The sequence below is a fragment of the Equus quagga genome, chromosome 3 (assembly GCF_021613505.1).
Source record: "Equus quagga isolate Etosha38 chromosome 3, UCLA_HA_Equagga_1.0, whole genome shotgun sequence".
NCBI classification, from domain to species: Eukaryota; Metazoa; Chordata; class Mammalia; order Perissodactyla; family Equidae; genus Equus; species Equus quagga.
This window is the reverse complement of record NC_060269.1, coordinates 108,118,516-108,132,377: the sequence shown is the minus strand read 5'-3', so window position 1 is coordinate 108,132,377 and position 13,862 is coordinate 108,118,516. Positions and strand designations below refer to the sequence as shown.

At 34.6% G+C, this 13,862-nt stretch overlaps 1 protein-coding gene across 18 annotated transcripts in view; it reads left to right on the top strand.

Annotated features, from left to right (window-relative positions):
• ADGRL3 (adhesion G protein-coupled receptor L3) overlaps positions 1-13,862 on the top strand; it is a 794,963-nt gene that overhangs the window by 481,102 nt on the left and 299,999 nt on the right. For 15 of the 18 annotated variants that reach the window (XM_046656118.1, XM_046656110.1, XM_046656106.1 and 12 more), the window contains 2 exons: positions 10,124-10,138; positions 12,544-13,344. In XM_046656118.1, the coding sequence (XP_046512074.1) occupies positions 10,124-10,138; positions 12,544-13,344 (816 nt within the window). The remainder of the gene's footprint in view (positions 1-10,123; positions 10,139-12,543; positions 13,345-13,862) is intronic. The other 3 variants (XM_046656115.1, XM_046656107.1, XM_046656112.1) reach the window with 1 other exon arrangement.

The following is a 13,862-nucleotide window of genomic DNA, read 5'->3' as shown; positions in this document are numbered from 1 at the left end:
CATCAGGCCATGTTGAGGTGGCTTCCCACATGCCACAACTAGTATGACCCGCAACTAAAATATACAGCTATGTACTGGGTGGATTAAGGGAGAAAAGGATAATATGAAAAAAATACACCGAATAATGTTATAATGTTGATATTTCCTTCCTCAGTGCTCTAACCAGCAAATTCATTTTTATGACCCTTCTACGGATAGCTTTTAAGGAAAAACAAACAGACAAACAGTTGGGGGCTAGTTAGTTTAAATAGACTGTGAAATATGTTACCAGTGGTCCAATAGAGCAAAAAATAATGTGATCGCTTGTTTCATTCTCTAAAACTTGCTTTTCCTCTAATTTGACACATTTCACTGAAACAAAAAGTGCATTTAGTGAATTACTGAGCAGATGTTGGCTGAGTATTATGAAGAGTGAGAGAGAAAGCATGCTTTATGTCATTTGTTTTAATTTAATTTTAAATTTAGTATCTCAGCTTTGGATATTGTACCACATTATATACATTTGAAGGGCTGTCTGCTTATTATTTCCTTTCTCAAATCTGACGTAACTAGTTTACAACCATCTTTTAAGGAGTATTTATTCCCTCTGTTGCTGTCTCTCAGAGGAAGAAGATAAACTCATAAGGAAAAGAGACAGGGAAGAATATGGTCCCATTCTTAGGAGCATGAACTTCTTGTGTCAGATATTATAACACTGCAGAACTAAACTCCATTATGAATGCTTTCAACTACGAGTGGGAAATAAGTAGAAACTATTCACCATCCAATTAACTATGTTTGGCTAGGCCAATGGCATCTTGCTACTGAATTATCAGAGACACACTATGATGGACATAGAAGAATTAAAGGAGAAACAGGAGACTCTCATGAGAAAACTGCTACTTCTACAGTTTACTCTAAGATGCATAATTAATAAAACGTGTTTTTCCTTCAAGTAGGGAAAAAAGTAGCAAATAGTTTTATGTATACCACCTTCTTTTTTCGGTGTATTTAATTCTTGCTGTCCCTGCATTTCTTTCACCTCTGTCAGACATTATTGATTTAAGTCAAATGCAGTCTCCTCACTTTACAGGTGGCATGTGCCTTGTGAGTCTGGAATGTGACACTGCCCTAAAAAGTATCCAAAGAAAGCCTCTTGTCTGAAAAGAGATCTTAAACAGATGGCTCTGAGAAGAGATTCTTTAACAAAAATCAGTGTAATGCTTTTTTCAACATAAGTTATTACTAGTTATTAATACTAACTTAAAAAAATTTTTATTTGTTGAAATCACAATCAGATATTTTCATTGAGAACAGGCCATCAGATCATTTTCTCTACTTGATAAATATAACTTAGTGGATAAAGCACTGCTGGCATTTAGAAAAGTAATAGGGGTAACTGAGAAGAGAACTCTATTTCCTCCCTCAGTCAATGGAATTATTCAACAAAAGTAGCTTGCATTTGAAAGATAGTGGTTTAGCACTTGGGTTCTGGTGACAGCCCTGGCACTGGGTCCTGGGACTGCCACTTACTATTTATTTAACCTATCCATACCATAGTTTCCTTCTTTGTAATATTGAAATAACTGTGCTATCTACTTTATAGTGGTACTGTGATTATTAAGTGGATAGTACATGTAAACTGTTTAATACTATAGACCATCTAGTAAGTAGTAAGCACTTCGTTGATATTAGTTATCCTCATTAGTTTCACCATCATCACCTTCTTTTTTGTCAGGGAGCTTAGCATAGAGGTTAAGAGTGTCGGCTCTGAAGCTCAAATACCAGCTGTACTGATTGCTAGTTATGTGACCTCTGTCTAGGTCATATTAACCAATTGCATACTGACCAATTGCTAGTTATATGACTCAGTCCCCTTATCTGTAACTGGTAGCAATAATCTCAACAGGGTTGTTGTATGAGGATTAAATAAAATTATATAAATAAAGTATTCAGCAAATAGACTGTCATAGTGTAAATGCTAAATGAATGGGACCAAAAATAACTTACGTCTCAGTATCATTAAGGAGAAATTCCACAGAGATTACAAAATCTTTCTTAGAGATTTACTCTAGAATAACTAATTTGCAATATACAATTATATAAGAAGATAGAGAGAGCTATAATGGGCTCCATTACAGAGAGAGAAGAAGTACTACCTAAGGAGGATTTTATGTGCCTACTTAGAAGTAAAAGACGTGCTTTGTCATTTGTAAGATTCACCCCCTTCTCCTTTGTTCATATCATTGCACAAACCATACAGAATTCATATTTGGAGACATTTGTTCGAGATTTTAAAAACATGTCAGTGCCAACATTTATTGACCAACAGTTATAACAGGACATTGAAATAGAGCCTGATAATTCCTGGGTGAGTGATACAGGGTTTTCTGCCTTTAAGAACCTCCAAGGGGCAGGCCCTGTGGCCGAGTGGTTAAGTTCGAGCGCTCTGCTGCGGTGGCCCAGGGTTTTGCCGAATCTGATCCTGGGACCACATGGCACCACTCATCAGGCCACGTTAAGGCAGCGTCCCATGTACTACAACTAGAAGGACCCACAACTAAAATATATACAACTATATACTTGGGGGATTTGGGGAGAAAAAGCAGGAAAAAAAAAGATTGGCAGCAGTTGTTAGCTCAGGTGCCAATCTTAAAAAAAAAAAAAAAAAGAACCTCCAAGTGCTTCCAGAAGAAGGATAGTGAGAAGGTAAAAGTACCAAGTACTAAGAGGGTAGTAAATGAGACAACATAAGTGAAATGAACTAGAATAGATAGTGTCAAATGATAGCAACAGGATAAACATCTAGCTGGTTGCTTCTGTACTGGCCGTGAGCTTAGAATGTCTTTTACATTTTTTAAAGGTTGTAAAAAAGAAAAGAAGACAAGGATTGTGTGACTTGGACTGTACGTGGCTCACAAAACCTAAGTTATTTATTATCTGGCCCTTTGCAGAGAAAGTTTACCAGTCCCTGGACTAGAACATTATTGAAAACCCCTCTGCCTCAAACTATGTTGAAATTATACAGTTATTTGATGTGGGGCTGGTAAATAAAGTAGTATTCATGAAAACCTAAAGATAGAGTTTGGCTTAACTGGGAGATAAGACGTGTGAGGCATTCTTAATAGGGGCAATAGAATGAGCAAAAGTTGAGAAATATATATAGTGTGGAGTATATGAAGTAACAAGGGATAAACCATTGTGAAGAATGTGGTTAACATAGGATCAGTAAGACATAAAATTAGAAAAATATATAAGAAACACATTTTGGCAAATGACAGTAATGAAACTAAAGACCTGGAATTTTTTTCTAGATGAATTGGTATCAGCATCTCAATTTTACCAAACCCCCAAAAAACTGAATGAGTAGGGATCTTAAATCTACCTTTCAAGGGATTCAGTTGACATTTTAAGGACATATTTGGCATGTATTTTTTACTAATGAATTCTGAAATTAATTTTGTTTGATTTTGTTTTCAGTACTAGAAATCATATTGGTATTATTAATCTTGTTATTACTATGTTATTACAAATACAAAATATTTTCTGCTCCCTGGATAGTGAATCCAGTCCCAGGTTGTTAGGGGTTATCTGGAAGACTTCTACAAAATGTGTAAGTATTTAGTAGCTCTTCAGATTCCTAAGCTATTCCTCAAAATGTTGGGATTTTTCCTTCCTAAATCCTAAATCTGTGGGTTTTTTGTCCGATTCTCTGGCACCAAGTGATGAAGATAACTTTCAATTCCAAGATTAATTCGCAAGATCTTAAGAGCTCTGGCAAAGACTGAAAGAGCGATGTTTGTCAGAATAAGGTAACGACTTCTTTCAGCTTCTGTTTTTCTCGTCAATAAACTTAGGATAGCCACTCCTGCCCTCACAATACATAAAATTGTTAAGTATATCAAAAAATATTGCGTTACTTAATAACTTTTTAATACTATTAAGAATTAAAAAGTAAACCATGATTTGGGGCTAATCTCTTAATTCTCTGGCATCATTTTTCTTATTTGTAAAATATCAGGTGGAACTAAATATCTAAAAAACCTTTATGCCCCAAACTCTGGGAATATTAATTATAAAGTATTTGATAAATCTGGGATTAGATCTAGATTCATTTTGAGAAACAAATAGATGACATTTTCCACAAGAAGTTTGATTTTAGTCAAACGCTTGTGCCTTGTGTTTCTAACTTAAGCTTCTCTTAATTCCTTCTCTCTCTGCCATTCACTTCTATTCTTGTCTGTTTTTAATCATTTTACACAGGTTCCTTTGGAAGCATCTTAAAATAGCTTATTGTTGGTAAATAAGTGTATTAGAAATCACCAATTATTAGATTGTAAGCTTCCCTAAGGCAGAGATCAGTTCCTCCTCCGTAACAAATTCATAATAGTACCACTAATTCACAGAGTTTCTGAGAGGATTAAATAAAATGATCCACAAGATAGCTACTCACATAGTACATGTTCAGTAACTGTTAGATATTATAATTATCATTGCTTATCTCTGTATTTATAGCTCTAAGGATCCTGCACATAACAAATGAATTCAGTGAATCTCATATAAGCATATATACACTTACAGACTCTGAGGAGACTCTGCCTTTTTTTGTTGTTTAGCAACTCTAAATGCCATGTGGTTGTTACATAGTGGTGACAAATCATTATGACAAGGGTGCCTCCTTGATGAACCAAATGGAATGTTGACTTTGTGTTACTAATGATAACTTTGAAGAATTATTATTTTTACTAGAAGCTATTAACAACAGATTCTCAAAAGAGTCTGCTAATAGCACATTTTCTTTTAAAAAGGCTAAATTAACAGTTTGAAAGATTCTGCAGACCCATCAATGGGATGGAAAGCTAATACAAAACAAGAGGGAGTCTCAGTTTCTGCAGCATCTATGGATATTGTATTTAAGTGTTTAAATTGGAATGTGGCTAGTGAAAGCATTTTATGAATTATTGACATTTTCGAGCTCCGTACTCCAGCATGAAATTCGTCAGGAGGTGATAATTTTGGAAACACATTACATAAAGCTATTGTAATACAAGGTGCTTGAGCGACACTTTTATTCACTGATGCACGAGTATTATTTGAAAAACGTAATTTAGAAGCTGAGCTGCAGAGATTATCCCTGTCTTTCATTAAATAGAGCATTAGCCCTTTATTTACTGAAAGAGACAGATGTCTGTCAGAATTTTTGATATGCAATATATCAAAAAAATAATGAACTTCACAGATCTTTTTATTTCTTTCTACTGAAGTGCTTCTGTATTTTCTTGGTGGATGTGAAATGAAAGAAGAGAGAATTTTCTCTGTTTCACAATAATAAGAATTAACAGGACATGAGGTATTCAGCACAGGTTTGTTTCTGGTGATAAGAAATATCTTGTTTCCTTGGCCAAGAAATGAGAAATCCGTTTTTTTTTTCCTATTATATTTTCTATTCTGGAGAGATGCTTTGCATCACTAGTCTCAGGCTTGATAGCACTGAGAAGTATGACATTCAGTCATTTTTTTGAAAATACCACAGTGCAATTCATCATTGGGTAGAGGCGTAAGAAATATTAATTGAGCTCTTTCTTTATGCTGGGCATTGGAGATACAATAAGGAATAAGATCAAAACTTGAATTTGAATTCCAGCTCTACCACTTATTAACCAAAGAGCCATGGGTCTTTGTACCTGTTTCCCCATTTGAAGAGTTAAGATAATGACAATATCTACCTCTTAAGATTGCTGTGAGATGAATAAATTCGAATTGTATGCAAAACTGTAGTGCAACTTGTGGCACATGGTACATGCTTAGTGAATATTAGTTCTTATAACAGACATGGTGCCTGCCCTTGGGGAGATTCCGTTTGCGTTATTTATGTCCTCTAACGTGCACTTCCATGTAGAGGTAGTGACAGAAATGAAATGGAGAGCGGGAACACAACAAACACTGTTTCACTGAGTTTACATGTAGTGAGACCAGTGTTTGATATTAGACAAATGACAGGATTCTGCCACCTGCCAGTGTTAATCTTGGTCAAATCCCTTTACCTTTTGAGTTTCAATTGACTCATCTCTGATATGGGAATAATAAATACCACGTCATAGTGCTGTTTGAAGAATTAAGTGATTCATGCGAAAACATTTTGTTACATTATAAAGTGCTATACAAGTATAAAGTATTATTTTGAACTTTTGATTATCCACTTATAGATGACTTTGTGGCTGATGCACCAGCAAATTTGCATCCAAGACTGATTTTTTTCTTATTTGCTTAGTTTGCCTTTCTGCCATCTTCCTTACTGCCCGGCTGGTCTGTGATAAGGGTACCAAAATGTATTTTAGTAGTCTAAGCCAAATGTAACCAAGAAAATAATTGTCTAAAATACTACTATATTTTGATGAACAAATATTTATTTATATATTATTTAATATCTTATAACCATCTTATGTTTCTCATAAATGTCTTTTTATTTATATATTATGGAAATATAGAGGGCTCAGTGTATTATACATTCTACTCATTTAGAACATTGAAATTGTAGATAGAAAATGTGTTGCATGTCTGATAGTTTAAAAGAAAAGAAAATTTAAGCTACATTAAGTACAGTTTCGTAGTTCTTAGTTTGGGCATTAACAATTTTGGGCATGCAACAACTTATTTCTCATTGTAATTTGTATGTCTTCATTGTAATTTGCAATGCAATTTGAAAAAACTTGGCAATGTGTGCATATGCTCTCTCATCCATACCTTTTCTAATTAAAGAATGCAATTCAAAAGTATTGCATATGGTGCAGATATGGATAGAACTAATGACATCTTATTTTTCTAAACAATAGCATGACTATATATTATATCTATTTTATGAACTGTTGGCAAAGGAAAGGAAAATTTACTAGTCTTTTTTTCCTGTTTATTCCTTTTATACAGAATAAAATTACCCTTAGTTTGAATTTGTCATTTACTCTAACCACAGGATATAGCCTATGACATTAAGTTTGACAAAGGACAACAATGAAATCACTTTAAGGAAATATATAAACATATTTACAGAAGCTGAATGGAGAATAAAAATAGTTTGGGGATTAAAAGTGAGGAGAGAAAAGGAGAGAAACTAGTTCCAAAGAGGTTTGGAAATGAACAATGACAGCTCTAATGTCAGAATACAGGATATTGGACCAGACTAAAAGACAGGAGGTCCTGAAGAAGTCTTAGCACAGTTGTCATCGTACAATTCATTTATTTATGATCTCATTACAGAGAGGAGAGAGGGAGTATTTTTGGCCTGTGTTTTTAGATCATCTGAGGCTGTTTTATAGCAACAAATTTTTCTTGCCAATATAACCCTCAAGACTATCCACATACTATTTCTTCTTTTCCTTTTTTCCCTACATTTTTACATTTAATGAGTTGGAGATAGAAATTGCTCATAGATTTAATTTTCCTCTCCATCTATTGAAATATTTAAAGACGTGATGCAGATAATGCATTGCACATATGATTCTATACAGTAAATGCAGATTCTATTTCACCACTTTTTTCTTTTTACTGCATGCTTAAAATTTCAAGAAGCAGAATTAATCACCTTTATTTGGATTATGTATTAATTCAGTAGCAGGTTTACTGAGTAATTATTATGTGCCAGGCACTGTGAGGATGTGAAGGATACAGTAATAAGCATGTTTCTTGTACCTATGCAGTTTGTTTGTTTCAGAGGAGGGAAGCATCTAGAATCAGAATTACATGATGGACAATGACTGGCTAATCCTAAATGTTACTGAGCTTTTCAATGACAAATTACGTTTGCCTTGCCAGTTTTTGTTATGGGAATATGATTTGTGTGTGCTTATTTCAACTTAAATTATGGAATTATTTTATTTCAGTCTTGAAAATAGCAAATAAATGATAAATGAGCTACAGCCAGTCATGACATAGCCAAGACCATAATAATTTTCTCCAAAGTAGAACTGCCTAATAAATCTTAATTTTGAGTAACCAGCAAGTAACGGAGGCAAGCTTTACTTGTGCTACAGCTGAGGCTAATTTCTCTGAAATGAGACCAGGACTAGAGAATTAAAAGCAAAATTTTTACCTAATGACAATTGAGAAAATAGAGGTAAAAGTCCTTTAAAAAATAAAAATGTCCATTAAGGTATAAGACAGTGCTTACAGAATGTAATAAATACCTTATCAATGCTTTTTATCACATATCCCATCTTCCTCATTAAGTATTTTTTAAAGAGAGAAATACAAGTCATCAAGAAGTTAGGTGATTTGCCCATAAGTATAAGACTACCTAGGAGTTTTATGGGAAATAAGACTAAAGTTGTCTGAGTGCACATTTGATGTTGTAAAATATAATACCTCATATATAATTTTCAAAAGGAGATATGGTTAGAGCTATTTCAAGGAATAAAATTAGTTCTAGAAATTTCTTTGTAGGCTAATCATTGAAAAATGTCAACTTTAGTATGACTTCCTACTCTCAACCTCTACCTTCACTGTAATGGGCCTCAAGTCCAAACTTTTGTGACTATTGATTAAATGATTTTTTAAGGTGTTTAGTTAATTGCTTCTTCTAGGTGTCAGTCTGAACAAAGGGTTGTTAGTACTCTAGTCATGGCATGAAGTGCATCTCTTAGGTATAGCTTTTAACTGACCTAGAATGAGGCATACAGTCCAGGGAACTCTGCAGGTACTTGATAAAGATTGAAGATAATGATAAATTAGAACAGTATAATAGTTTTTAAAAGAGCCCTGGAAACAAGTGTTAAAAGTAAGATTTGTAAACTAGTGAGATAAGGAATCTAAAAAAGATAATCCCATTTGCAGCTTCCTAAGCATAATTTTTGATATATACCAATTTTGTCTTCTAACACATCCTGATATTCAGGTTTCAAAGAAGTCAAAGGAGAGAAATGAATATGATTTTGACAGTAATTGAAGACATGAGCTTAGGTCAAAGCCCAGAAATCTCACTGAAATGTAATTACCCAACACAACATTTCCCCCTTGTTTTGAAACTTGCCGAGAGTTTTAAATTTATTTATTGTGCCTAATATGTCAGTTTACCACTTCCACTGAAATTATCTTACATTTACAGCACTTGCAGGCTGTGTTAAGCTTACGTTATGAACACATTCTTCCCTGACTCTTCCTCTCTCTTTTATTTTTTTGATTGGTGCCTTTTTTTTCTTGTTGTGATCTGGGCAAATTGTCTCTGATGAGACAATTGTTTATAAGATAAAGAAGATGCTGCTTGATGAGTTTTGTGAATATGTTAGAATTTCCCAGAATTTTCCCTGACTTGTATTTATCAGTACCTTAAAAATAATAATGGATTCTAATCTGAGAGATCCATAGCCGTAGCATGTTTGAGGATCTCGGTTTATTCTCACAAGAGTATGTTGAAAGACTCAGTTAAGAATTTCAGAAAAGGCCAGAACAGGTGGCTCATTATTTGTATCAGCCTTCTAATACAGATTTTTCTGAAAGTATTTTTCCACAATAATATAAAATATTGATGAGTAGGAGGAAGAGAAGTTTCTTCAATAAGGATTGCAAATCCATTTATTCAGGGAGAGAGCAGTCTCTGTTAATGTGTAGCCTCATGAGGTACATTTCTCATAAGACTGACAAGCTATGGAAAACCTTAGGCCTTGGGAAATGAGTTGCAGAGTAGTTTCTTCTGAAGAGATGAGTTCTTGAGATGGGTAAAAAGCAAGACTATTACATTAAATAGTGGTATAAAGCAGAATACTTTATAAATGAAACTAGCCAAATTATTGGAAAGCTTTCTGATTACCTACCTGCCTTTCAAATGGAAATATTGGTGTTCTTATTATGAATATTGTATTTCCTATGTCTGTAGTTTGGAATGGTATGTTTATTCAATCTTAGCTTGATTAACTTTTGCCTTACTTTTTCCAAGTTTGTACTGTATTTTTAAGCTTATAATATTGCTTTTTAAAAATAATTTTACTGGAAGAATGGGTTTGTAAAAAAACATAATTTTCAATAAAGCAAGTATGAGTGAAATAAATTATTTACTTTCAGTTTGCAAGAGGTGAATAAAAAGTGCTTGGCCAATACCGTACCATTAATCTATTCTCTTTTCTCCTTTCTCTCTTTACTTCTCTCTCTCCAATAGAAGTGGAACAAAAAGGTAATTAAATACCTTTCATAAATTATATACTATTTATAGGCTAAGTTATTTAACAGCTTAACATTTAGTTAAAATAATTTTGTTATTAATTCTTATCTATTTTATGAAAATTTATTTACTACTTCTGCTGCTCAACTTCACCTTAATCTGTTGTACTGACCAGTGCTGGTTTGATCCTTTGGTCCTAAAACAGTTTAATAGTGTAAATTTTCAACCATGTATTTTATTACTCTTTATTTTTAAGTAATCAGGAATCCTATAGATGGTGATGGAGAGTGATTGCTTTAGATTTTTTATTTCTATACTAGATAATTTTCCATAGCTCTGGTGTGGTTTCCCCTGTTCCTTTAATTTTCAACTAATGGGGGTGAAGGTGGAGATGGTTTTCTGAAATACCTTAAAATAAATTACTTAAGTAACCAAGGGCTGATTATTCACTAACATAAAGTTTATATACAATATTGACAGCAATGCCTACCCATCCTTTATGACTATAGTTATCATATTAGAATCCTGAGAAATTTTCCTTTTTTTGAGGAAGGTTAGCACTGAGCTAACTACTGCCAATCCTCCTCTTTTTGCTGAGGAAGACTGGCCCTGAGCTAACATCCGTGTCCGTCTTCCTCTACTTTATATGTGGGACGCCTACCACAGCATGGCTTTTGCCAAGCGGTGCCATGTCAGCACCCGGGATCCGAACCAACGAACCCTGGGCCGCCGAGAAGCGGAATGTGTGCACTTAACCACTGTGCAACCAGGCCGGCCCCCTGAGAAATTCTTCTAATCATCAATTTTGTTATTGAGTATAAATTGAGGATGGCCCTCTATCCTTGCTATGGAAGATTTTCACAGTCAACTTTCCCCCCAAACTTTTCATTTCTCCAAAAGTAAAACTTTGGGCATTTTAATAATGTACTTTCCTTTTTAATAACCTCTAAATCCTAGCTGAGTTTCATCTTAGATTGTTTTCCATTGGATCTAGGCTTATAGTTGCTGTTAAAGAGCTAATGACTAATATCAAGAGAATACTGTTTTAATCATTAAAATATGGGTCAACATCCAAATTCCTTGTGATTTCCTAATTTCTCCAGTACACTTCTAATCATTTCAAACATAACAGTGGACTGCATGATTATTTTTCAGTATGTTTGCTTTGCAAAAATATTAGAGCAGTGTTTCCCATAGCAGGTTCAGCAGAACACTACACTCGAAAAAGACTCTGTAGAAAGGGTTGCATGATCAAATTAGTTTGTGAAATTTGCTCACCTTCCCACTTCTGACTTGAAGATTCACTAATGTACCTAAGCTATTAGAATCTCTGTCACAATTCTATTAATATGATCTTTCTTAAACACATCTAAGGATCTAAGGATCCTTTTTTCTTTCTGTGTAACACCTCGGTATACCACTTGATTTAGATGCTTCAAGGACCACACTTTGGGAAACATTGCTTTATAGCCCCTTCATTACAAATGAATCAGCCAAGCATCCTTAACCACCACTCACACAACGTGCTACTGAATCATGCTAAAAATCAACTGAATCAGATAATTCCTTCCCATTTCATTCTGAAGTATGAGCAGCAAAATATTATAGCAAGTAATCTTGTTTTTTAATGCTCTTCTCATGTAACAGTAAAAGGTACATGTTTTTAAGTTCCAATACTACTGTATTTAACAGGACATTTTTAACTGATTAAAATCTAGATCTTGGGTTCTTCTCTGGAACCTTTCACCTTTTCTTCTTTCCTTATTCCTTCTTTCCTTTCTTTTTCTTCCTTTCTCTTTTTCCTTCCAGTATCCATCCATCACTCATTTTTAATTGTGTGGGTTGCATGCTCTGTGTGTGCTATAGCAGCTTTAAAGGCTTTTTGGCTAGAAGATTCAATGGCCTGTTTTACAGGGATTTTCTTTTCCTTTATTATTATTTTTTAAGTACTATTGGATTTCCATTTGTTTCTTAATGATAACTATTGAATAGCTAATATCGTAGAGTGAAAGTAATGTTTTTAAAAATTCCTAAATAAGATACGTAAAAACATCGTGTATAAACATTTTTATTTGCTATTATGTCTATCATATACATAGACATATGTCACATCTGTATAGATATATTCAAAAATATTGTCACACATCATTAAAAGGTAAAATCCAAAGGAAAGCACAGCTACTCATAAAAAGGCCAAATTTTTTCAGCAAATGAAATCAAAATGATTTTGAGCCAAAGTCAAAATCAATGTGGAAGACTATACTTTGTGTTCTCAGAAGAATGCAGCAAAATAATTAAGTGGTGGTGGGTATCTCTTGTTAGAGTTGCATTCCATTTGGTGAAAAATAAGAATATATTACAAAATATTAAAATTAATGTATATATATATTATTTTAACTCTTTTTCCCTTCCAACAGTTTTTCTTTGTCCTGGACTACTAAAAGGAGTATACCAGAGTGAACATTTGTTTGAGTCCGACCACCAATCTGGGGCATGGTGCAAAGACCCTCTGCAGGCTTCTGACAAGATTTATTATATGCCCTGGACCCCCTACAGAACTGATACCCTGACCGAATACTCATCCAAGGATGACTTCATTGCTGGAAGGCCAACTACAACCTACAAGCTCCCTCACAGGGTGGATGGCACAGGATTTGTAGTGTATGATGGAGCTTTGTTCTTCAACAAAGAGCGCACCAGGAACATAGTAAAGTTTGATTTGCGGACTAGGATAAAGAGTGGAGAGGCTATCATAGCAAATGCCAATTACCATGATACCTCCCCTTACCGATGGGGAGGCAAATCTGACATAGACCTGGCAGTGGATGAGAATGGGCTATGGGTAATCTATGCAACAGAACAAAACAATGGTAAAATTGTCATTAGTCAATTGAACCCTTACACCCTACGGATTGAAGGGACTTGGGATACTGCATATGATAAAAGGTCAGCTTCCAACGCATTTATGATTTGTGGGATTCTGTATGTGGTCAAGTCTGTATATGAGGATGATGACAATGAGGCCACAGGGAATAAGATTGACTACATTTACAACACTGACCAAAGTAAGGATAGTTTGGTGGATGTACCCTTCCCCAATTCATACCAGTACATAGCAGCTGTGGATTACAACCCCAGGGACAACCTTCTTTACGTGTGGAATAACTATCACGTCGTGAAATATTCTTTGGATTTTGGACCTCTGGATAGTAGATCAGGTAAGTTTGACTTTTAAGGGTACTCCAGGGGGAAATATTTGCAGTTTGTTCTCAATAAGTTTATTGTATGTTTTGATTAGACTATCTTTGTGGCCTTCCTACTGGCCTGTGTACCTGAAAATTGTTCATTGTCTTTTCATCTAAAAAAATGTTGCTCGTAATACTTTCAGTTGTTAAAAAGTAGAAGAAACTGACTCTCCTTTGGGCAGCTAGTTTCCAATCTTTATCTCTTCTTTGAATGGCATATTATTATCAGCTGGCCCATTCTTTGTGAAGTATACAAAGCCTTTGCTAAAATAGTCCGCCATCCTGTCTAATTAATTGTGACATGCCCTCTGAAGTCAAAGGGTTGGAAAACGTCAGACAGTTGGCGTGATATAACACTTCGAGAGCCCTACGCCAGTATATTCACCTAGCAGAGAGCATCATTGTGACCACCCCTATTGAGAATATTGTTAGTTTGAGTGTGAGTTATATTTCTGAGTGTACCTCATTGATATATACAGAAAAATGTTGAT